Here is a 25,732-nt window from a genome sequence, read left to right on the forward strand (position 1 = left end):
ATTCAAAATTTAGTACATTATATACTTTTAAATCAGCATAATACATACTTTTTAAATGTATTGGGAAAAACGTTATTTAATCACTTTGTTAATGGTGTCTGTTTTCACTAAATTTTGACACAATAATCTATTTTTATAGCAGTTATCAAATGGAAAGTATATCAGATCTTACACCAGTACCAATAGATCCCACCTTATGTTAAATTGTTAACACGGCCAATTTGGGAAAGAATCTATACTTCATCTAGCAACCAGATCTGTTTGTTTCTTCAATCATAAATGACTAGGGCTCAAGTAAACCTACATGATCGATCCCACTGAAGATGAATGAAACTAGAAAATGGGAACTTAGATTCAAGTAAACACTTTCCATTTCAATATAACTAAGTGGTATCATAAGTATTTCAACCAAAATGGTGAGTAGTGAGGACTTAAGCAAGACATTAGACGAGACTTCTTAACAAAGATTATCATGACTATGAGTGATTGAGACTTATTCTATTTTCTGTCAATAATCTTCTCCAAACCATCCTCCCACAGTGAAACAATGTCAAGATCGCAACGATGTAAAGGAGAGGAATGCCAACAGTGCAACCCCCAGGAGCCAAATTTATCAGAGTCTAAAAGAAAGAAACAGCAAGTCAATGAAATCAATATAGTTTTAAGCATTCATTGGAGGTAAAGAATAATAAATATCATAAAATTACTAATTTAATTAATAACATTTCAAAATATATTCGTACTTTCGTAGAGGATTTTTCAGTTATAGTTTCAATTACATATCCAAATTCATGCATACTGATACAATGTATTTTGTGAGCAATTCAAGCTTGACTCACTATGTTTGGCTTGATTAGTTACCAAATAAATATGGCATTTTTGATCCTCAATAACATAAATGCATCGATGAACTACTTTTCTATTTCAAGATCCCAAATCATTGAAACTATGTCATTTGATTGGATTCTACAGCTCATTATTTGGATAAGAGGTCTAACATTATCTAACATTTTTCCATCATTTCTATCGCACTGGCCCTAAAGCACTTAATATGTTGGTAAGGGAACAAAAGAAAGAGAAATATTTAGAAACTTACCATCCTAAATTACGAGAGTACAGTGCATAAATATTTTTGTAAAGGATGAGGCTTTACCAGAACTCCTGCAACCACGTGAACAATGGGAACAAAATACTCGTCCACTTTGTTCCCCTCAGCATACCCATTAAATGCGATGACCATCGAGAAAGTATGGATTGTGACGAATGCAAGAGCAATAAGGGCTGCAATATGCATACATAAAAAAGGTGAACTGATCGGAAAAAAGAAGCAAAATATTGAAAAGGCTACATCTATATGCAGAATCAAAATATTTAGGTACAACTGTTTATGCACAATTACAAAGAGATATATATATATATATATAACAAAGATAGAAAAAGTCTACTTCAAGACTCGTGCTACAGATTCACATCAAAAAAATAAATGTGCAGTTATGCCTGGGGTATAAAATTTTTCGAAAAGTTTTTGAAGCTGCAGAATCCCATGCCATTCATATACAAGCATGCAAGAACATGTACCAGGGAAAAAATCTCACCAGAAAGAAGGAAAAATGGAACCTTCGAACATTGGTCGACAAAATAAGTAGCAGGACCAAAAGCAGGAGTCAATACGCTGATGCAGAAGAACACAGCATGCGCGACACCATGACCCAAACCACCAGCTGCAAGAAATATGCAATTAAGATACAGCAGTAAGCAAATGGTCCGGAAAACAGATGCAAGCACGGATCAGGAAAATAGGCGAAAACGAAGGCCTCCAATTTTCTTACCAAGCGCTATCAGCATCTTATCCGTCAGGAACAAATGTGGTTTCGCTACTCTATCAGCAAAAGCATCTAAAGTATCTTCCAACCTCCTACACAACATCAAATGACCAACTTCCCCAAATTTAACATCAAAATAGCATTGTATTGCACAGCAGTAACTTAAGCACTAGAAAATTTCCTCATAAATAGTTTCCAAAAGACACAACATGAAATGAATAACAGCTGAACCTGCACTTGCAAAAGTAACAGCATATGTGTATATATAAGCTTACTTGTAAATTTTCCAGAAGAGAAGGCGAAGGACTTCTTGAAAAGCAATGGATGAGAGTATAAGTATAGCATATGGCCACCATGAAGTAGTTTTGAGTGGCAGAAAACCTCTCCATATTCCAGACAGTGCAATCAAACTCATAAGCCACAACAGTGTACTGCCACAAAATCAATCAAATACACAAAAAGATTCCAAATTCAAATTTCAAAGTCATCATTTGTCATAGCAATAATATCATAGCAATGCAATTTATCTCGACTGAAAAACCCTAACGTGAAATAGCAATTCAATAGGTCATGGAGCTGTAACTAAAATAAAACTAAATAAAGAAGCTATTTTTCTTAAGATTTAGGATATGGATGGGGAAAAAAGAGGGGTACCTGGAGAGAACAGTGAGAATCAAGAAGGGCTTTTTGGAAATGACGGAAACGAAGATGGAGAGAGAAGGTCCTAGAGCTATCAGTGCGTAACCGATTCCCGCAGCTACCGTCATTGCAAATCAATCTGTCTCTCTCTAAAAGGAAGAGTCTTCCAGTTTTCCGAGCTCAGTTCTCTTCAGTTTTCTGTTCAACACTCCTCCGTAAGAGGAGCATCAGCACTGCGATTCGGATCCGGATCCTGAATTTGGGTCGGAATACTCGATTTCATTTCATTAATATTTTTAAAATAATATAATGAAAGCCCAGTTATATCCTATTTGAGCTCTTTAGGGCCCAGGATGTTGAATACCGGCCCAAATCCTAACAATAAACGAAATAAGTATACTAATCCTAACATGCTTATTAATAAATAGGTTTAATTATTCTGTTGGTTCTATAGTTTTACAAAATTTTTAATTAAGTCTCTATGTTTTTTTTTTCAATTGGGTCCCTGCACTAATTTTTTTTAATTAGATTCCTTTTGAGTTTTGACAGTAATTGATCTAATTGTAGAGGGATCCAATTAAAAAAAAATCGGTACAAAGATCTAAATAAAAAAAAAAAAAAGTATAAAAACCTAATTAAAAAAATTTGATAGGACTCAATTAAAAAAAATATATAAAAACTTAAATAAGTATACTAATCCTGAATATATAATGTACATACTCTTAGTTCTTTATCCAGGTGATTACGTGTTCCAGTCTCAACTTAATTAGAATCAGAAAAAGCATTCGTAGTTAGTCATTTACCCTTAATTAGATTATTATCAAATAGAGTGAGAATGATAAATTATGTCCGCGCAACCTTTTTGTGCTAGAGGAGCTTTCTTAACATATATCAACATTAACTACGCAACCAGGTTTCAGTATTAGAGGAGTTTTCAACAAAACATACATCAGTATTCATGTGAAGCTATGTGCAATGTTAAATGTGAAATAATAAGGCTAGCATACTGAGCTATATATATATATCTTAGGGGACATTTCAATTATTCCAGGAATACGGGTGTTCTAGTGATTTTAATTATTGATCTCAACTATATATTTATTATATAGTTGAGATGAATGACTAAAACTATTAGAACACCAATACTTCCGGAATACTTGGATCATTGGGCTAACGCTTCTTGTTAGGCCCAGACTTTTTGGGCTTGGAAGATGGGCTTGAGTTAGAGGCCTCCTTGAATGCCGAGGGGCACAAATGACTAATACCACATTCTCCACAACGAGGTCTCAAGGGAGTGCAAATGGTTTGTCCAAATCCTACCTGTACAAAATGATATTATGTGAAATGTTTGAATGTCTTATATTGTTATTAACTATTGAAGCATAAAATAATATTATTCAAAGTAAACATAAGAGAGAAATGCTCAAATGAGTTGGACTACCAAAAGAGGATTTATTGGAACCCATTCTTCCCTTGGAAGCCATCTTTGCAATGCCTCCCTTGTTTCTTCAGGTGTTAGAGTTTTCTACCAAGATGGAAGAGGATTAGTTAGTGACTTTCAATTGTGACCAAAGTAGAAGAAGACAATAAATCCAAGCCACACAAAAGAACAACCAATTATTGCTCAATAACATGCTGCAAAAGTAATAGGCTATGATGTTTACATTCTCATACTCTTTTAACATATGAATAATATTGATGGCATATATATTTTTAGGTGGAAACTCAGGTGCAGTCGACTTCACGTGAAGTTGATACCTGAGAGCCGTTAGATGATTTGACTGAGTTGACTAAACTTTCATCTAACGGCTCTCAGATATCAACTTCACGTGAAGTCGACTTCACCTGAGTTTTTACCATATTTTTATGAGTTTGATTGCCATGCATCGACAATGTACGAGTTTTACACAGAAATCAAATCAGATGCCACCACGTAGACAAACATCGTTTCCTTCCGAGATAATGGATGTGGAACTTAGTCACTTTTGCACATGGTTTGAGAACATATAAATGAGATGACAAAATGTGATGCGTCCATATGTAAAGGAACCTGTTTTGTGCTGGGTCTAGACACCCATCCAAGCCGATTGCAGATGCGGTGGACATGAGTATCAACACATATTCCTTGAACATTGTTCCATCCAACATTCATGACCTGTAAGGGCAGTAATAACATGAACTTCAGAAAAACTAAGGAAAGGTACTTCTTGAATTATGAAAGCTATTAAACATACCAAATGAGCCATCTTAGGACCTATGCCTGGAAGTAAGAGTAATTGCTCAATTGTGCTAGGTATGTCTCCGTCATACTTCATGAGACAAATGTTTGCGATTTTTTTCAAGTTGGTGGCTTTTCTTGTATAGAACCCAACCTTGAAATAAACAATAACCAAAAATACAAGCATAGATTCAATTGATGCAGCACAATAATATACATAGAAGAAGTTGATGTGATAATGTGCAAATTAAGGATATGTTGGCCAACCAAAAATATGATCCTTAAGATGCCCATAAAGACAAAACTACTAGAATCACAAGACAGGAAGTATCTTTAAAACGAAAAAAGAAACATACAGGGTAAAGCATCTTTTTGATGGTTTCTTCATCAGCATTGTTGATTGCGTCAGGGGTAAGTAGGCCATTTTCAAGAAGACGTTGGATTGCTCCTATTCTTAAAAACACATTTGTAACTTGAAACATTTTCATATGCATGTAAAAATATGACGATAAAAGAGTATATGCACTCACCATGAGTAACATGATCTTTGGTTTGGCTTGACAAAAGAGAAGAAACTAGGACAGCAAATCTTCTTTCCTAATTAAACACACAAGAATTCAGACAGTGGTAAGCTATTTTGTATTTTCATATCATGCTTCATACAGTACATTTTGGTTAAGGAATTACAAGGCACCCAAAATCACTACAATTCAAGACAAATTATCATGCACCAAAAAAAGAAAAGGAAACTTGTGCAACTAAAAGACAAGGCATCAATTCAGGACTCCAAACGAAACCAGTTTAATCATCATTGTCGATTAGTTGAACACGAATTACCTATGCCTGTTGATGGATTACTATTAGTTTATCCAAAAAAAAAAAAAAGAAAAAAACATTCATCTGTTTTCTTCCTCCCTGCCCCAAATGATTGTGTTGTAAACCATACTCTAACCAAATGTAAATCTCAGAATCATTTTTTCTTAGAACCACCAAGACACAAAATGAATACAGATGAATGTTTCTTTCCCCATTCGTCAAACAGCAGAAGAATACAGAGTTAGACCTTAGGAGGTAGAGTATCGCCAGCTTTCTCACATCCCATAGTGTCTACCGGTGCTTCTGCAGAACACCTCATTCTGCGAATCCCCTCAAGCACCCTTTCCCAGTGTGCAGGTAATTCACCTATACCATACATGAACAAAATAATTTAAGCTTTCTAAACTAAGGATGCTGCCATGCTATCAATGAGAAGCAGCTAAGCTAACCATATTAGCTTCTAATTGATACAGTGAAAAATGACAGAAATATTATGTCCATGGTCAAAACAAATTTTTCAGGTCCCAACTGCCAAATTAAATTTAATATACTTCACCCACTGCATTCCTAATAAAAAAAAATGGCATGGAATTTAACAATGATTTGTAAATAGAAAGTTTTTCTTCATCATAAAACATCTTACCACTGTGTCTAGGTGAAGTAGCTTCACTTTCCACAAGAGTCGCGTCCAAGCCCAATTCTGATTTACCTGAAAAGGAAAGTTATCGTTAAATGAACACAACCCAATAATGAGAATTTGTGGGGCAAGTGCATTGAGTTACTATCTGAGGCTTATATTTGATACCAATCCAAGCACATAGGAATTACCTCATACACTTGAAGCGTATCATTTTTTTTATGAGATACTACAAAGAACTAAAGAAGCTTTAAAAAAAAAGCACTGCCAATGGCAGTAGCTTATCATAGATTCCAGAATATCAGATATTTTTCCTTTTCTGATTTTAGCATTTTGTCAATGCATTTCTTTTCCAGCTTTCTATAGTCACATCATAAAAGGACTAATTTATTCACATGTCACTATGGAACAATTAATCATATTGCTAAGGGTATGTTTGTTTGTGATTATAAATGATGTAAACATTTTCATGAATCAGCTTCATCCTACCCGAAGGAGAGACCAAACCAGCTGTTTTCAATTCAAACACATTTCCATAAAGAGAAATGCTTAAAGACCCCACAAAATTTATTGTTTTTGGCCATCACTTTTAGCTATCAATCCAATTCTTTTAGTCTAGTAATTCAACAACATACTTTTAGCCTACATTTATAAACATTGATGACTAATTAATGGCCAAAACCAATAAATTCTGATGACCTCTAGCATTTATCTTCCATAAATAGTTGCAGCACTTTTTGATACTAATACTATCCCATTTTCTGTTTTTGGAAAAATTAATTGTACTCCTAAGTCCTAAGGAAGGACAAGGCTAGCTGTTTTCAATTCAAAAAAATTTCCATAAATACTTCCAGAAAATTTGAGAACTTAGCAAACAAGTACTTACTGGATTGAGTAAATGCATTATTTGCTCCACTGTATGTAAAATCTTCAATTTCAGGAAGGCCAGAACTCTGTTTAAGTAAAAACGGATAAAGTGTCATTATCACCATCGTAAGCTATTATTCATTGCAAGTAAAAGAACCTCACAAAAGCATAATAAGCATTCAACAAACTGATTTTTAAGTTGAAAACAAAAATAAAACAAAATATGGTGACAAGGGTGCACATTATGCAACATTTTTATAGTGATAAAGACACCCATTAACAAATCAATTGCAAAATCAACGACCGATGAAGGAAAAGAATCTAACTTTGTCATGATCACGTGTTGGGGGCTGAAGCTCCTTTTGTTGAAGTGCCACAAGAGTGGTTTTGGGCCTCTTGCTTCTCCTCACAAAGACACGAGCTTTGGACACAGAAGCAGCGTGAGAGGAGGAGTCCGAGGTGGGTGTGTCGGTGTTGAAATTGGAGGGAAGAGATGGCGTTGTTTGAGTCATCAAAAACGAGACTTTGATTCGCCCCAAACCAAAGGATCGAGGTGTAATCGAAAAGACCAACATTTGATTTGAGACAAAACTCTCGGAGCCATTGTGTTTTAGTTTTATTTTTATTTTGTTTATTAATGTAAAATAACAATTTATATTGATTGATTATTTTTCATATTTGTTGTTTTTTATTTATTTTAAGAGTGACATTGTGCTTTTTTCATTTTTTTTTTTTTAAATCCTAACCACAAGTATTTCACCAAGTAAAGGTGCTTTATATTCGTGTTCAATAAAATTTTATGTTTTCAGTTTTAATGCAAATGTCTATTTATTAGATTTGAATTAAAGGATTTTGATTATGTTAGTGCAACTTCTTTCCTCATTGGTTAATAATAATAATAATAATAATAATAATATAATCAATAAAACTTATTATTTTTGTTTTATACTTGACTAAAAAATATATTTTTATACTAAATTTTAAATATTAAATTCTAAATTCTAATAGTTTAAAAATAAAGTGTGAATCTAAGATAGTAATTAATATTAATAAACAAATATTGACTCTTAATATTTCTAAAAAATAATGCTATATGATTAATAAATACTATTATTTTAAGCTAATATTTGATAATAATAATTTATATCCATATTTAAAAAGAATTTATATATATAAAATATATAATTTATACTTATATTTAATAAAATTTACACACATAAATTAACATAATATATATATATATATATATATATATTAAAGATGGAAAGACTCAAATCCATTAGAGAGACTATACTATTTGAGTTCTAATTCATTGACAATTTATATCTATATTTATTAAAGACAATTTGATATTTATACTATTCACTATTAATTTCCAAAACTTTTTGTCTCTAAATAGTAGAATCAATTTACGTGTATTTTTTTAAATACATGTACCATAGTTATTAAAAAAACACACTGGTGTGTGGTATTTTTTAGATATTTGTAATTATATAAATAAAAGATAAAAAAATATATAATTATGTTATACTTATATTAAATTTAATTATTAAATTTGTCAATAATCTATTTTACACCCTATTATATATTGATAGAGGTAATTAAGCTTAAACAAAAATGTGTGTAATACACATTTTGAAGAGTTGTGCTATTTGATAGTATATAAGAAAAAATTTTAAATATTTATAGATGTGAGATAATTCATAATACACGAGACGAAAAAGTTCTAAATATTTAAATCTGAGATAGTATACAAGACAAAAAAATTTCAAATATTTATAGATGTGAGATAGTTTATAATACACAGGACAAAAAAAATCTCATTGTAAATGTGAGATAGTTAACAGTACACTGAACAAAAAAAATTCTAAATATTTATAGATGTGAGATAATTTATAGTATATTTGAAAAAAATTTTAAATATTTATAAATGTGAGATAGTATATAAAACTAAAAAATCTCAAATATTTATAGATGTGAGATAGTTTATAGTATATAAAATAATAAAATTCTAAATATTTATAGATGTGAGATAGTATATAAAAACAAAAAAGTCTCAAATATTTATAGATGTGAGATAGTTTATAGTACATAAAAAAATCTTAAATATTTATAGATGTGAGATAATATATGAAATAAAAAAATTCTAAACATTTATAGATGTGAGAGAATTTATAATTACAGGGACAAATAAAATTCCAAATATTTATATATATGGGTTATATGGGTAGACAGGACAGTACATACAAAGCTTGTGATTTTTTACTGCTTCCAGTTCCATTTGAAGCAAAGGTGTGACCGTCCAACTCATTCATTCTTTTCTTTCTTCATTCAAAGTTTCCATCTTTCTTCTGTAAGGTTTCTGGAACACAAGAATTTTATTTATTTCAATTATTCTGAAAAAAAGAACTACTTTCATTCATTCCATTTTCGTTACTTACAGGTGAAAGGTTCCGCCTTTTCTTTCTTTTCGGTTTGCACACAACACAGTCTAACTAGTTCCCAGGTAAAGAAGAAACCTTTTTTTTGTGTGTGTGTTTTTTATGATACTTTTGAGGAAAGAAATTCATCATGATCGACAAAGTATATCTAAACATTTTCTGTTATCAATGCTTTGCATGTACAATCAATGAGTGCCTATGTGTTGTTCTTGTTAATGGATAACTTCTGTTCAATTTGATCATGTTGCTCTTATGATATTTTCACCTTTATGTTGCTCTTTCGGACTGAAAAGCTTGTTTTTTACCCAAAAAGGAAAAGAAAAAGAAAAAGAAAAAGAAATTGTTTTTTCAGTTTGATCATGTTCTTATTCTAATATTTTTCAACCTTTTCTTGGGGGTGACCTTTTGAAGCAAAATTTTTTTTGTTGTAGCTGATAATACAAATTTGTTTTGGCACACAATGTGGTAGCATTGTAGAATGTTGTGCCCTTTTCTTTTATCGGTTTTTATTTTTAAAATGTTGATAGTTTATGTAAGGACACAAAAGGACTCAGTGCACTTGCTTCTTTCTTTCTTTCTTTCTATTTTTTATTTTAATTTTTGTAAGGGTGCAATCTTGTTGTTCCAATGCTAACTTCTTGTGCTTGTTGAATATTCTGTGTATGTGGCTACTGGCAGCATTAGGGTGTTAAGCATTAATGGTCATTGTATCAAACATGACTTCGCCGGATGTGTGTCCGACCGAGGATGCAATTCAGGCATTCTTAGAACACTTGATTGATCCATTGCTACCAGCAAAATCATCTGTCCGAGATAAGCCCACGCCATTGCAACAAGAGTCACTTGCAAAACAGGTGCCTTAATCTTTGCATTTCTTATTATTGTATATGAATCCCTGGATCCAAATATTGACCTATGTGGACAATTATGTTGTTTCTCTATTTGGTTTGTTTATACTTTTATTCCTTGTTTGGATGTCGGTGATAAGTATGACCCTGTTGGAAGTTTTTATAATTACTGCATGGATTCCTTGTATAGATTGTAGTTAGATAGCTTTTATGCGATGCCTTATTCAAAGTGTAGAAGGGAAATATACTAGTATCTCATAGTGGAACGAAATGATTTTGTAATTTATAATGCTTAATGTTTTTTCTTTTTTCTTGCAAGTTGCAATGCACGGTTATAAAGCCGAGGCTTGCTTAACTCAAGAGGAGTCTGTTTAAATGTTCTGATTTAGATTTAGTTCTGATTGAAAGTTGTTATATCGTGAATATTTTTGAGTATCATTTGTTCAATTTCTTAATATGAATCATTCTTATTGTATGAATAAAGTTCAAAGTTTTTTATCCTCAAAACATGAAGAGCATGCATAAAAGCCTCAAAATAAAGTTTTATGCATATTGATTTACAGAAATACATATAAAGTGAGCAAAACATCTGCTCTAGTTACTGACTTTTCTGTTGTTGGCGTTAGGTGCGTGCTGTTGTCTTACTGTACAACTACTATCATAGAAAACATCATCCAGAGCTTGTATATCTGCCATTTAATGAATTTTGCAAGTTGGTGGTGGTTATGAGACCCAGTTTATTAGCATATATGCAATTTATGCAAAAGATAAATGAAGCAGAATTAACTGATGTGGAGAAACAGCTATCGTTACCAGAAAAAGAGATTATGAATGCATGTGATATATGTAAACGCCTAGATCCATCAAAAAATGCTCCTAATATAGATGGATGGCCCATTTCGAAAGTGGCTGTCCTTTTACTTGACAGCGAGAAGGAGAATTGCTTATTGGTATTCGGTTCCATCACTCGTGGGATATGGTCTTTGGTTGAAAAAGATTTGGACACCTCCAACCACAGTTCAGAAGTTACCTCAGCAACGAAATGTACATATAAAAACAAAAGAGTTATCAGAAAGCCAACTAAAGATGAATTGAATCTTGTTGAAACTCAACTTTTGGAAGCTGGATATTTTGCTGTAAAGGAAGCTATTGGTAATTGCCTTTGTAATGCAAGTCATGATATATATATTTTGATGCTATTCTCATGCCATCATTTTGTTTTGTCCTTTTTCTTTAATAAAATTTTATTGTCCAATAGAAGATAATCATTGCATTTTGTTTGCGTCGTTAGTTAATGTATCAACATTTCTTAATTTAGTCTTACCAAGTTCTCTCTTATATGGAAATAGTTTAATGCGATTGTCGTAATGTGGTACAGGAATCAATAAGACTGATATTACACTTTTGGAGAGACACACTGTCTATTCACATAGCAAAGAAAAGGCAGCTTCTCGTTTTTATATTATGCAGTGCACCTTGCCAATCGGGCAGGAGGTTGTTCGAGTCCCTCTCAAAGATGTCATCGAAAGGTTTGTTTTAATACTAGAACATCATAGAATGATGCATGCAGTAAAAAGTAAGTGGATCTGCACATTCTGCTGCCCTTGTGGTATTTGTGTGCTAGATTTATTTGTAGACGTTTGTTTTTCTTTCAGATTATTGTCTCAAAGAAGTAAAACTGCTTCTAATTAACATTGTATGTCTTCTCTTCGCATAGCTTGCAGGGTCCCTTGATCAAAAAGGATTTTGGCTGTTGGTCAATCACTTCAGTTGTTGATTACTTCCACATGCTTCCTTATTCTGAAATAATCTTAGAGTGGAATTCTAGGTTGGTATGGTTATCCATTTTGAGAAACTTGAGTGCACATCCATGTTTATGCAGTTTCAGAACCTTGAAATGTTCTTCATATCATTTGTTTCCTTCTTATAGTTTCTTTGGCAACTATCTAAGGTTTAACTTAATGCTTGTATATTATATTCCATCTTGGCAGAAAAGCATTCTCAAATAGTTTACAAGATTCAAGGGTAACAGAGAAAAATATAAAGGGGGACAGCTCTGTAGTGACAGAATCCTCAGCAAGCGAGGACATGTCTACTGGTCTTGATAGTAAACCGGAAAGATATAATATTGCCCCGAAGCAGAAAAAGGATAATGAAAGCATTACACTTAGACAATCTAATCATATCAAGGAGCCTTGTGATATGGATGTGGATGAGTCTTCCATTTTTCCTTCTGAAAATAAAGACATATGCAACGACATTGTTAATACTGTACAACTTGGTGAAGATCAAGAAAAAAAGAAGCCATCTGTGCACTATAAATCAAATGCCCGTACAAGTGAGGTCAAGGTTTGTTCCGAATGAAACTTGTTTATTAATCTAATTATTGATGTTTCAACGTGTGTTTCTGATTGAGAAAAAAAAAATAGAAAGCCTTTTATGATACCTATGCAGTATGCTACTGGTTAAGAAAGTTTGTTTCCCGCTTTCTATATCATCTATATTTTCAAATGTTTATTACCTCTCATCATAACTAAGATTCTAAACAGGCTGCTACTCACTGCAATTGTGATTCTTGAGCTTGATTGCCTTGTTTGTTATCTACCATCTTGCTGAATGGAATCTGTTTTGGCAGGCTATGAAGGTTGATTCAACAACGACGAAGGATGAGATCAACACTTATGGTTCTTACAGCAGTATTTTTGGCAAGGGGCACAATACCTCATATGAAAAAGAAAAGAACACCTTAGATGATCATACTCCTGTTCCAAAACATTCCAAACTGGATTTGAAGAAGCTCATAGATCTTCTAGATTCAAAGGGGAAGATATTGTCACAAACTGCACTGACTGCTCTGATCAGGAAGAGGAATGAGCTGGTAAAACTTTTTCTTTGCTTTATTATGATCCATTCTCAATAGCTATGCATGGAAAGAACATAATACTTCTTATGCTATGATATGATTCATTTTTATTTTTTAGTATATTATGTACTTCAATGCTCAGAAGCTCTATATTTGCATTGATCTAGACATAATTTTTTTCATGTAGGCTCTTCAGCATCGCACAATTGAAGATGAAATTGCTATGTGTGAGCATAAAATTCAGAAAATACTAACTGGTTCGTGTACCTATCGGTCTAGCACTGTTGGTTGTCTTTACTTTTATTTTTTCCCGTGTATATGTCATGGGATTTGTGCTTCCTTTTTCCACTGTTCGTATACTTCTTTGCTGTCAGTCATACTCCCAACCTGATCTTTTTTTCTGGTTTGGAAATTGAGTATTTACAATCCTATAACTTGATGCTTAGAGCCTGACACAATTATTGACTTAAAATCCATGATAGTGTGATTAGTTTCTTATGTTAGTGTTCTTCTGTCTTGACAAATGTAGAGGGTGAAGATGATGTTGTTTTGAAGATAGAATCCATTATAGAAGGTTGCAATGACTTATGGGCAAGGAATGAAGAAAGTGCTAAGCTTCAAAACCTATCTCCATGTATTAAGAGGAAAAAGTTTACAGAGGATGCCGCTGTCACCAAAGGTCCATGCGAGGCACGTTGACATTCACTTTACTTACTAGCTTTTACATATGAATCTTTTATATGAAAAGATTTTTTGTTGGGTTATATATATAGCCAATGCTTTTTGTACCCTTTATCGAATAGCGAGACGACTCATTTCTTTTCCCCATTGGAATGGTTAGAGATCTAGTTAATTTAAGTGCCTCAATCCATCGGTGGAGAAGGATGAGTCGGCTCATTGCATGAGGAAAGATGAATGCATATAACTCGTATTATAACATGGGTTGGCGAAAGCTAAACATGCCCGTGATCCCTCTTTATCTTTATCGTAAAAATGCACTTAAAAGTTAAAACTCATTATATCATGCAGGAACTGGATGCTATATGCCATGCTAACAATTGGGTCGTACCAACTTATCGTGTGACACCGATAGAAGGTAATAATATCTGAACTAGATTAGAATCTATTAGGGCCTGATTTTTTCGCATAATCTCATGAATGATAAATGAAACGTACGACAGCTTCATCGATCCATAGATGATGTCACTTGTTGTTCATCTCATATTACTTGGTAACATTTTGTTCACTTTTTTGAAAGGTGGATTCCAAGCTGTATGCGTTAAAGGGGTTGATTTTCAGTTTACATGTAGCAGTGAATTGTGTCTCAGTCCTCGTGAAGCAAGAGATTGTGCTGCTGCAAGGATGATAGTTAAAATTAAGAGTATGGCAGAATCCATCAAGTAATGGTGGAAGCTTTGGAATGGCATGCTTCCAAGTTCCTCCATGTTTTTTGGTATCTTTTTGCAGTTCTATATATGATACATTATAGGAATGGAGACATCCATTTGAATAACTAATCTCATATATTTTGGTTAATGTCTGATCTTGAATGCATGGTGGCATGCTAAACTAAACTCACATGAGAGGACTAGATAGAGAGAATTACATAAAGAATAATCTTCTTACAACCACAGCTACTTTATTTTGATGATGCATTAATACTATTCCTGGCAAAATTTAAATTAGTTACCATCTTATTGCTGATCTATCAAGCTTTTTTTCATCTGTTTTATTTATTTATGGAGATCAGCAATATTACTCTTTATTTTTATTTATTTTTAGTTGCATTCAACGAATATCTCGTGAAGTATTGTTTTCACTTAGTAAATATTAACTAGTAACTTAACAGTGGCCCTTAAATCAATTGTGTATTCAGAAAGCTTCTGGAATGATTTGTTAAAACTAATTTGACGGTAGAATTATCATTTTCTAAACAAAGATATGATGTTTGAAAGTTAAAATAAAAATAAATAAACAAAAAAATCATTTATTAGATTTTCTGATATATTTTTCCACAAAAAGAATATAAATTTCGATTATATATTTAATATTCACGTTTTTCTACGCATAAAATCTTTAAGTGTAATCATTTACTTAAGAGAAATGAATTTTAGAGAAAGAATCATTGTTCTAGTAAACTAATTATACGGGAACGAATACATCAACAACTAGTCTATTATATTCCCCTACGAGATAAATTTTTGAATAAATCATCTTGCAAAATTGACCAAGGCCCCAAAGTGGTTTTTAAAACTAGTTTTGTGTACTAAAATCATTCTTGAGATTGTAATTGCACAAAATACATTTGAGATTGGCTAAGTGACCTACATTAGCTCCTAACCTGTTTTCTCAATGTGGCCTAATGACGTAAATTATTAGTAAACATGTCACATCAAGGTTTAACATGCAATGATGTAATGATGGTCAATAAATAACGTGTGACATTGCTGACATGGGCAATAGTGTCAATACTATTTGCCCATATGTCAGTTTGATGTCATAATACTTAAAAGGATCCGGTTTAAGCTTAAAATGGAAGGGGCATTAAATAAACCTAGGCAGACGAAATGCTTTTTCCTCTGGTTGTAGCAGGGGTAGGTGGATGATTCAACTTTGCTTCTAATGGAGAATGGCAGAATGCTACCTTTAATCCTATCATAGTCCTAAAACCCTATAATTACAATCTATAGCTATCAGACTTATATTTAAGCATGAAGCATTCTATATTACGGAAAGTAAGAGGAAACGAGCTCTTGTACTCAATCAAATAACATTTAAATTAATTGAAAAGAAAAATCCCGACTTTACAGTAAAATCTTTCCTTTCTTTTTCACTGATGGGGAAAGGAAAACCCATCTGTCAGAAATTTGCATCATCCTCTACAAATTTCGACAAAAACTTCAAAACCGAAGCCTTAACATCATCACCTTTATCTCTGCTTTCAAACACACCCTTCATAATCCTTGTGTAAAGCCTTTCAAGTTGTGGAACGCTGCAATTTTCACTGCGCTTAACAAATTGTTCCTTTAAAGACTCCACTTTTCCTGAAAATTCACCATCCACCATTGTGACATCCTCAAGACTTCTGCCACCATCATCTTGGCTACTCGTAGAAGTTCCATGTGAATTTCCATCGATTGTCACAGGTTCTACCATTTCAGAATCCATGTCATTTGTCTGATGCTCCGGGGGAGGCTTAGACGGTAAAGGATCTTCTGGAGACTTCTCCTCCGCCACTAAACACAGACATGCAAAAAAATTAGTCAGCATTTGAATAGGGAATGCAAAAGGGAAAAAGTGGAAATGAAATTAATGATTGCATTGCTTCTCTATATTAAGGTGCAAATGACAATTGCAGAAACCATTTGCATCACCACCATTTTGCTTATATCCAAGCAGCAAAGGCATACCTGGATGTGCAATATCAACTGTCTTCTTTGTCCGCTTCAGTGCTTCATAACTCTGATCAACATTAACCTCCGGTTGGACATGACGAAGTCGAGCACTTGTTCTAGTAGCAGCACTCAGCTGAACAACAGGAGTTGCAGGGAAAGTGGATACCCCTAATTCATCAGGCAACTGGGCTGGACCTCCTTGGCTAGCAATCTTGTCACAGTATGCAACCAGTGCTGGATCCATCTGTGAGATCATCCCTTGCACCTGAAGAGGAAAAAGAAAGAAGAGAGAGAGAGAGAGAAGGGGAGAGGGGAGAGGGGTGGGGGGGAGCAAGATGAGAAGCATTTTCCAAGCAACAATAAACAGAAAAGAAACTCCGACATAATACTGGACACAAAAAGTCAAGGTACCGCATCACGCAGCTCGCAGGCTCTACTGACAATTCTAGCACCATTGTAGTCCTCTCCATTGTAAGCCTGAGTTGGGAACAGAATAAGGATCAAACTTGGGAAATGGTTCAAATATTGAACACATTTGTTTGAAGCATTCTTCACAAGTTTTCGGATTGGAGTTGAATCCAACCAATAATAATAGTAATAACCAAAAACAACAATAAGTCATGGTATACATGCCTTTGCATTGGAAACAATAAGATCAATATCCTGCAGGAATGCTGCACATGTGATATAATGACCATTATCAACATGATGCAGCACAGTAGCCATATCCATTGGGTTCTGTATGATTGACCGATAATTAGGTGCGTCTTCATCAGAGACTGGATAATGGAAGGCATTAAATCGTTTGTCATACAATATCCTACAAGTGATACAAAAACAATATTAAGGTAAAAGCTGCATGAATTTAACTTAAGATATGACTTTGCCAAGTGAAGCCAACACAAATAGCATAGGTTGACATACCGATTGCAAACATCTCTTAGGCACATTCGCAATCTGCGAAGTGCATGTTGCTCAGCTTCTACCTTTGCTTTTAGCTCAGATACCTTAGGACCAGTGGCCAACTTTGGTGCCTTGGGAAGTTCAGGAAGGCGTCCTTTATTATGGGATTTCTCACTCATTCTTTCTAACAAGACTGACATAGCAGCTTCAATTAATCGATTGAAAAACAGGGTCCTATCCTCAGTAGATGGCATGTTCACTTCATAGCTGTTCAAAGGGAGAAAAAAATGCGATGAGCAGATAATCAGAGACAAAGCTGCGCAAGAAGACTACATTACAGACTTGAATACGTAACTACTGTTCTTAGATATTTTAAGCCTCAGCCTGAACCTTCAATCATGCAGATACTTATGGAAATAAACAACCATCAAAATTTTGGTGAAGATAATGGGAATGAACTACTAAGGAAGCAGTAGCAATTGAATTAGAGACTTTTCACCTCCTCATTAAAAAAGAAATAATCCCATAAATATTTAAGTTTTTTCCTTTTCATAAAAGAGAAACATGTTTAGCTTGTTACTTTTCACGCCTCCAAAACCACCCATTTAGAAGAAAACAATTGCAAGCATCCAGAGTGCTTGAATAGAATAAGAAACACTGCCTTGGAACTCAAATCAGTGTTTTGTTGTGAATTAGATCAAACATACACTGAACGATGAGGGAAAACTGAATGTGGTACATCTTCAACTTCAGCAAGCACAACTGATGATGTTCCCAGTAGAAGGATAGGCATGTCAGATGGCAATTCGTCTAGCAAAGTCAGGAGAACAGCTCTGAGTTGTTCATGAGCCTGCAGGATTGCGAAACCAATCAAACTCAGGTAGCATTGAAGCAGTCCCTCAACATAAATGAACACATGCGTACAAAATATAAATTTTGGGCAGGGAGATCATTTCCATTTAACATACAAATAATTAAAATATGCACTTACAGTTTCCCACCAAACATCAAATTGTGGTAAATAGAGAATTGATGGTGTGGTTCTTCTAGCTTCGCCAAATATGTGTACCAATGCCTCCTCTGGTGTCTTAGCACTAGGATCTGATAGCAGAGATGGAAGTCCTAATGAATGTACGGGAAATTTTTCCAGTTCATGTAAAACCGCAGGCCCAAGATGATCCTGTTAAACTAGAGCAGTAAGTATATTCAGTCTTCAGTTGTTCTAATGACAAGCTTACAATAGTTTTTAAGGCTCCAAGATACTCACCAGCCCAGTACCTTCACCACCACAAAGTAGGAGTCTAGGTCGATAAACAAGTGGAATTGCAGATCCATAGGAAAGCATTGAAAATTTGGTCAGTTCTGATGCAACAGAAACTGGGGGGAAAATATCAGATATAATACTCATGACCCTTTCTAGATGTCTCTGAAGACACGGTTGAACTACAAGAGATAATGGCCTAGAGTGCACTATAGCTCCCCTGTGAGCAGCAGGGGTAATTGTAGACATTGCATCAACAAAATGATACTTTTCTACCTTGACCGAATCCACATCTATAAGAAATTTGTCATCACTTGTATAAACCTGTGGGTATTTTTCACGGAAAGCACGAATGGCAGCTTCAGTACATAGAGCCTTTAGATCAGCACCACAGTAACCTACACAACTAGCTGCAAGTTCCCTTTTCAGATCCTTTGAAGGTGGATGCTTCCACTTGCGAGTATGAATATCTAATATTTCGGCACGTGCCTCACAACCAGGCAAAGGAAAATTAAATTCACGATCAAATCTACCAGGGCGCCGTAAAGCTCCATCAATAGCGTCAATCCTATTGGTAGCTCCAATTAAAACAACTTGTCCACGAGAATCAAGACCATCCATCAAAGCAAGCAAAGTGGACACAATGGAATTGTGAATTTGTTCTTGCTTGCTAGACCTCACAGGTGCAAGTCCATCTATTTCATCAAAGAAGATAATAGAAGGTTGATTCCTTTGTGCTTCTTCAAAGAGTAGCTTCAATTGTCTCTCAGCCTCACCAACCCACTTGCTTAGCACATCCGCTCCTTTGCGCATGTAAAAGCTAACCTTCTGGCCGGCTTTTGAAGCAGCACAAGCCAATGCTCTTGCAATTAATGTTTTCCCAGTTCCCGGGGGACCACATAGCAACACCCCTCTAGGAGGAGTAATATGGTAACTAGCAAAGAAATCTGGATACAATAATGGAAAGAAAACCATTTCTTTAAGAGCATCAATGTATTCAGAGAGCCCACCTATATCCTCAAAACTAACAGTATCATCAACCTGTAAGGGCTGGATATCTGCCCCTCCCTTAGAGCTTGGTCCAGCAGTTTGAATCCCAGTTGTCAAGGTAGCCAAAGCATCACTCTGATGGGCCCAACCCGATGCAGCAAGGTTTAAGCCCCATGCTGTTGTTCCATGCGTATCTAAGCCCCCAAAGAGCCAGGGGGGGCCAGATCTGTTGCCACCTCGACCCCACGGAATGGCAGGCCCTTGGTCCAGCTCATCCACAAGGAGGGAGTCATCAGAGTCTTCAGCCCTTGCAAGGCGATGCCGTTTATGAACTCGTGATCCACCCTTCCTAACATCCCTGCTAACCTTATTTCCCATACCTTGATGTAACACTCTACGAGGAGATCTTGGTTGGGTCTTCCCCTCTTCCATAGAAAACCTACGGACATCAGAACGATTTCTAAGATCATAGCGCCTTCTTCCATCCTGCTCTTCTTCCTCTTCTTCTTCTTCCTCTTCCTCTTCTTCTTCTTCTTCACCCTCTTCATCATCACCATCTTCATCATCCTCACCTTCGTCTTCCACCTCAGCATCTCCTTCAATATCATTCTGACCATCATCTGCATCATTTTCCTCACCATTTCCATTTTCTGTTTCACCCTGTTCTGCCTTGCCTTCTGAAAAGTCTTGCCCATCATCTGATTCTGAAATTACTTGTTCTCTTGCCACAGCCTTAGAACGACGAGGCCGTAGACCTTCACGTCTAGGTGCTGATTTAGTAGACACTGCTCTTTTGTGCTTAGACATCAACTCTTCCTGGCTGATGCTATTGTTGATCCGATTTCTCAATTGTGGTCGATATGTAGGCCTCTGAAACATGATAACATGCCTTCTTCAGCTTAAATTACAAAGAATTCAAGTTTATTACCGAGATTTGAGAGCATAAAATCTCACCATTAAGTCTTCATCCTCAGCTCCAGAGCTGTCTGTTGCAAAGCCTTCAAGATTTACATTAAGCCTTCTCTTTCTAGTTGAACGTCGAAGGTTACTAGAGCCAGACTGTGAATAGAAGCACAGTTAACACAACCAGGGATGTAAAATTTCCAACATAAAATAGCTGAAAGGAATGATTATTGTTGTATGATCAGCCAGCAAATTCATGATTCTATGCAATGTAGAAGAGGAAGGAAAAAAAAAAAGAGCTACTGTTACTAAGGCATAAAAAGCTATAGAAAGATCCTCTATGCCATTTACCATATAATATGGTTATTGCCATTGGAGTTAGAGAGAACTAAACCCTTGTTGAAGAAAGAGTCACAATGATGACAAAGAAGACAAAGAAGAGGAAACAGAAGAAGGTATTACATGTATAAGTACCAGAACCATCCAAAATCACAGCCAGCAGCCAACCAAAGAGAACAAGTGAACAACTGAAAGAATCAAAGCTACCTAATAATCAAGCATGTCTATCAGTTCCTATATTGAGGATTTGAATATTAGGGATGTTCTATGAAATATGGAATCTATCAAGGTATTAAAACGAGAAAATGGATACCAATGCAAAATTGAGATTTGAAAGCCAGTACAAACACAGGAACAGATCAGAAACAGAAGCATCGTTATGTTATTTCATGATCAGCTCAACCAGCATGCTGCGTGTTACGGAAGAAAAAAAACTTAAATTGAAAAATAGCAAATATCATGAACAACATCATCATATTCAATTATTTATATAATCCATAAATTGAATTAGAGGGAAAAAGTTGTCATGACAACCATGTCATGTTATGTCTGACAGTTAATGTGATATATATACAGAATACAAACAAATTAAACAATAAAATAGTCCTTGCAATAGCAATTATGCTCCTTGAACTTATTTGAAATGCAGATACTAACATTGGCATTTGAATCCTGTGCCTTCCGGCTCCCTGGACGCAGCATCTTGGCAATCGAAGCTGCTGTCCTAGACTTATTCTTGCTTTTCTTGCGCCGCCTAAGATTTGTGTTGTAATACATGAATGGTCGGCCATAAATGTTTGGTCTTGTCCTGATCCTATCACTAGTTCGCACAGGACCAGAAACAGAGCCATCTTGGCCAGACTGTTTCGGATACATGAAGCACACTAACTTATATAAAATAAAAACAAAAATAAAAATAAAAAAGTTAAATAATAGCTATATCTCAGTCAGCTACAATACACCTGCAGAAACCAATAGATCACAGTCCTTAAAACTTTCATAAATACAGCCAAAAAAGAGAGTTATGCTAAAAGAAATAAAACTTAACCAACTACCTAGGAAGGGTATTATATATTCCACAACAATATCATGCTTAACTAAGCAAGAAACACCAATCACAAGAAAACCTTTACACACTTGAACTACCCACTTAAAGAAAAGGTAACACCAAAAAGTCTTCTTCAACATCTTGAATATTAAGAATTCTTAATAGTTAATACACCACATCCTCCAAAAGAAAAAGCCATTATATTCATGTTCTATGTATGAAGATTATCAGAGAATCCCAATGCATGTCCAAGACAAATTTAGGTGCTAAAAACTTGATAAATAAAATATCTTTTATTTCATCATCAAGGATAGCCACAACACCACAAAAGCATGAACACCATCCTCAAATTATCCCTGGGAACACTCAACACTCATACAAACTGAAGCAGCAAAGTGACTCACAGGTTCATACATGAAAACCTAAAAGCTAAAACTAACCTAAAAGTCTAAAACTATCACATTTACAATAACAAGATAACAATTCCTTTAAACCATAAGAAACTATAACACAATAAGTTGCAACACGAACAAACAGGCAAAGAAAAAGAAAAAAACACACAAAGTCCATCGCAAAAAATAATAATAATAATAATAATAATAATAATATAATAATCAGTCAAGTCTAGCATCGACAAAAAAAAAAGCGTCAAAAACGAGAGTGATGAGGAAGTTTCCGAGGGCAAAAGAGGAATGCTGAACATGAAAACAGATTAAGAAGAGAGAATCCAGGTGGATGAGGTGGATATGCACCTGATCGCGGAGAATCAGCGATGGTAGCTAGGGTTTTCACGGAAACAAGTGAGAGAGAACAAAACTCATCAAATACATACACACTACTCTCTCAGCCTCTCAGGGGGTAGTTCTTCTTCAGGGTGCCAAAACCTCGTTTTTTTTGTGTTTTTGTTGTTCCAAATATTTCGTGAATCACACTCTGCAGCATACAAATAACAAAATTTTCAATTTGTTTCATGTTACTCCTCGGTCCTCACTCGCTTCGTTCCACGACCCGAATCAGGGAAACGCCCCGTTTTGACCCGTAACGACTCGGCCCAGTATGACCCTTATGGCCTTATCAAAGGTTCTGTTGAAAAATTGGGCCCCTTCTTATAAAAAAAAGCCTGTGAGTGTGTGAGTAGATAATGAATATGAATTTGTGTCATATTAGAGACCAACCAAACAAAAATTAACTTAGGTTGGTCAACTGATCAGCTCACTCGTCCTATTAAGCAAGTGTTGGAGTTCGAATCCCACTTTGTGCATATAACTCATTGACCAGTGGCAGACTTTTAAATAAAGTTTCGATCCATAACGAATTTGTCCTTGGCTTGTCGGATTGAGGGATACTGTGGGGCGTGGCAACCAAAAAAGAGACCAACCAAAAAAAATTGTAGCAAATGCATTTCAAAAAAAAAGTAGGAAATACGACACATTTTAGAAAACAACTTCCTATTAGACGTAATGAATAAATTAACAGGTTTTGAGCTTTTATTTTTTTTGAGTTTGTTTGAAAACTACTTGAATGTGAGAAAAAAAATTATTTTTTTTAAGAATAGAATTTGTTTTTATTTAAAATTTAATTTTATAATTTGAAATAACTTTAACATATTAATAGAAAAGAATTTAATTCTTTAATTTGGAATAACTCTCACATGAGTTAAATTTTTTTTTATAATTTTGTCCTTAATAAAAAGAAAAAAAAATAAATAGGTGTTAGAAAAAATTAGAATAATCAATTATAAATAGGAATATTTTTTATATTTAACATATTGAGCTTGTTTAGTGTGAAAATTGATTTCAAAATAAGACTTTTTTTTGTCTGATTTGCAAATGAAGAAAAAGTAAAAATTTGAATTCTCCGAAGAATTGAAATCATTCCTTTTTATTTATTCCAAAGTAAGAAAAAAAATTTAGTTCTCAAATGAATTTTAATTCATAAATTTTCAAACAAGCTCTTATAATTTTAACAAAAAAAATAGTTAACTTGTTGAGTGATTAGCATATTATTATTTTAAATTTGAATAATTGATATTAGAGATAGCAACACTACTTGAACCTAGAAATACTCAATTCACTCCTACTTAATCGAGGCGGGTAATTATCTATTCCATCGTGGGGCAGTGTTTTGGGGTGCAGGTCGGATTTAAATAATATCCGTCCTAGTATATATAAAATAAATAAATAATTAATAATATTGTATTATTTTTAAATTTTTACTTTAATTTATATTATATATGTGATGATAGTTATATAAATTTAAAATTTTAATTTTATTTATTAATTTTAATAATTATAAGAGCGGGACGGATTAGAACTCAAATTTTTACTATCTGCCAATAAAAATGAGGCAACTTCTATGCGAATTATTGTACGATAGAATAGGATCGGACATGGCAAAAATTTGCTCTTATCTGCTCGATTATCATCCTTAATTGATATAAAATATAATAAATTAAAAGTTAAAATTTGTTTAAATATTAGGATGTGTAATACTTCTTTTTTAATAAAGAATATTTAACGATGAGTTGTTTAAAACGATCATTTTTAAAATGGAAAATGACCAAAATAGTATTGAGAGAATTTTTTTTTCCTAAAGAATATCTTTTGTTGAACGTAATAATTAATTCGTTAAATCATCTAGTTAAGGAGTCACCAAAAAAAAATCATCTAGTTAAGGACAATATCTTTTATGTTGATATCATAATATTATATCAATCGACTTTCATCGTATCTCATATTTAGCTATGTCCTATGTAGCAAAAATTAAAATGGTCTAGCTAACATCACTATAGGGAACTTTTTATTTTTAATATTGGAGTGGTAGTAGTGTTTTTTTAAAATGTGGATTGTTGGAGTATTATACTTAAATGTGGAATCGTTTTAGAGAAGAATAAATCGGACCGTCTGATTTATTAGAGGTACAAAAATCGGACCGTCCAATTTATAAAGGTACACAAATCGGACCGTCCGATTTGTAAAGGTATAGAAATCGGGCCGTTCAATTTCTGAGAGTTACACAAATTGGACCGTCCGAATTTGTGTTAGAAAAAATTAAAAAATTTGAAAAGTCCAGAAATCAGACCCTCCGATTTGTGTACTTTCTACAATTTTGAAAAACACCAAAAATTACAATATTAAGGTATATCACCACTTCTACTTCCATAACAAAAAAAATTAGCCCACCATAGGAATCTAAATTATAAACATTTTTTTTGGAACAGCATATAGAATTTAGAATAAAATTTGAGAGACAAAACTTAAATAGAAAAGTATATTTTTTGTCTCTAAAGTTTGATAAAAAATTTATAAAAAATCATAAATTTTATTTTATTTTAATTTTATCTCAAAAAATTTTTATTTGCATCAAATATACCCTTAACAGCTAAATTTTCAAAAATTTCAAGATCAATTCAACAATAATACACGACAATTATATCTAATTTGCTTGTTTTAAAGATTGTTCTTGTGAAATTATTATTGAATTAATCCTAATTTTTTTGAAAAATTAATCAACAGGAATATCTTTGATACAAATCGAAAATTTTTTAAACAAAATTAAAATAAAATAAATCTTAAAGATATTTTTAAAATTTTTAACAAATTTTAAAGACAAAAAATATTCTTTACTCGAACCTAAATTTATAACACAGGTTCGAACCAAAAGTTTGGTTTTTAATTGAGGAGAAAATCTATAGTACAAATAATATAGGCCTTGCTTGAGTAATCCAAATTTTATAACATA

General features: G+C 33.9%; 4 protein-coding genes across 7 annotated transcripts; 1 reads left to right on the forward strand and 3 right to left on the reverse strand.

The window, feature by feature from the left end:
• Positions 1-112: 112 nt before the first annotated feature.
• On the reverse strand, positions 113-2,718 carry LOC107628994 (gamma-secretase subunit APH1-like protein). Its single transcript, XM_016331655.3, has 6 exons — positions 2,478-2,718; positions 2,099-2,254; positions 1,830-1,915; positions 1,596-1,721; positions 1,154-1,281; positions 113-620 (listed from the first exon to the last, which is right to left on the reverse strand). The coding sequence occupies exons 1-6, from the start codon at positions 2,588-2,590 to the stop codon at positions 477-479; spliced, it is 753 nt and encodes a 250-aa protein (XP_016187141.1). The 5' UTR covers positions 2,591-2,718; the 3' UTR covers positions 113-476.
• A 603-nt stretch (positions 2,719-3,321) lies between these two features.
• Positions 3,322-7,623, reverse strand: ATNTH1 (DNA glycosylase superfamily protein). Its single transcript, XM_016331654.3, has 10 exons — positions 7,327-7,623; positions 7,020-7,086; positions 6,140-6,205; positions 5,744-5,862; positions 5,211-5,277; positions 5,037-5,128; positions 4,697-4,834; positions 4,513-4,617; positions 3,904-3,987; positions 3,322-3,782 (listed from the first exon to the last, which is right to left on the reverse strand). Exons 1-10 carry the CDS (start codon positions 7,573-7,575, stop codon positions 3,633-3,635), a joined length of 1,137 nt encoding a protein of 378 aa, XP_016187140.1. The 5' UTR covers positions 7,576-7,623; the 3' UTR covers positions 3,322-3,632.
• Positions 7,624-9,223: 1,600 nt separating this feature from the next.
• Positions 9,224-14,858, forward strand: LOC107628992 (uncharacterized). Its single transcript, XM_016331652.3, has 12 exons — positions 9,224-9,353; positions 9,444-9,506; positions 10,120-10,295; positions 10,916-11,441; positions 11,668-11,818; positions 12,007-12,117; positions 12,281-12,638; positions 12,925-13,167; positions 13,340-13,409; positions 13,682-13,842; positions 14,182-14,248; positions 14,411-14,858. Exons 3-12 carry the CDS (start codon positions 10,140-10,142, stop codon positions 14,554-14,556), a joined length of 1,989 nt encoding a protein of 662 aa, XP_016187138.1. The 5' UTR covers positions 9,224-9,353; positions 9,444-9,506; positions 10,120-10,139; the 3' UTR covers positions 14,557-14,858.
• Positions 14,859-15,905: 1,047 nt separating this feature from the next.
• Positions 15,906-23,001, reverse strand: LOC107628991 (cell division cycle protein 48-related / CDC48-like protein). 4 transcript variants are annotated; one of them, XM_088508899.1, is made up of 11 exons: positions 22,744-23,001; positions 21,601-21,831; positions 20,656-20,760; positions 18,718-20,571; positions 18,442-18,630; positions 18,158-18,300; positions 17,472-17,717; positions 17,181-17,367; positions 16,959-17,024; positions 16,563-16,812; positions 15,906-16,388 (listed from the first exon to the last, which is right to left on the reverse strand). In XM_088508899.1, the coding sequence occupies exons 2-11, from the start codon at positions 21,817-21,819 to the stop codon at positions 16,012-16,014; spliced, it is 3,636 nt and encodes a 1,211-aa protein (XP_088365025.1). In that variant the 5' UTR covers positions 21,820-21,831; positions 22,744-23,001; the 3' UTR covers positions 15,906-16,011. The 4 variants fall into 4 exon arrangements, with proteins under 4 accessions (XP_088365025.1, XP_088365023.1, XP_088365024.1 ...); XM_088508897.1 differs by having other exon boundaries at positions 21,601-21,905; positions 22,744-22,962; XM_088508898.1 differs by having other exon boundaries at positions 21,601-21,827; positions 22,744-22,933.
• Between the last annotated feature and the right edge of the window lie 2,731 nt (positions 23,002-25,732).

This window comes from Arachis ipaensis, chromosome B3 (assembly GCF_059453495.1).
Source record: "Arachis ipaensis isolate K30076 ecotype BB chromosome B3, ASM5945349v1, whole genome shotgun sequence".
Taxonomy (NCBI): domain Eukaryota; kingdom Viridiplantae; phylum Streptophyta; class Magnoliopsida; order Fabales; family Fabaceae; genus Arachis; species Arachis ipaensis.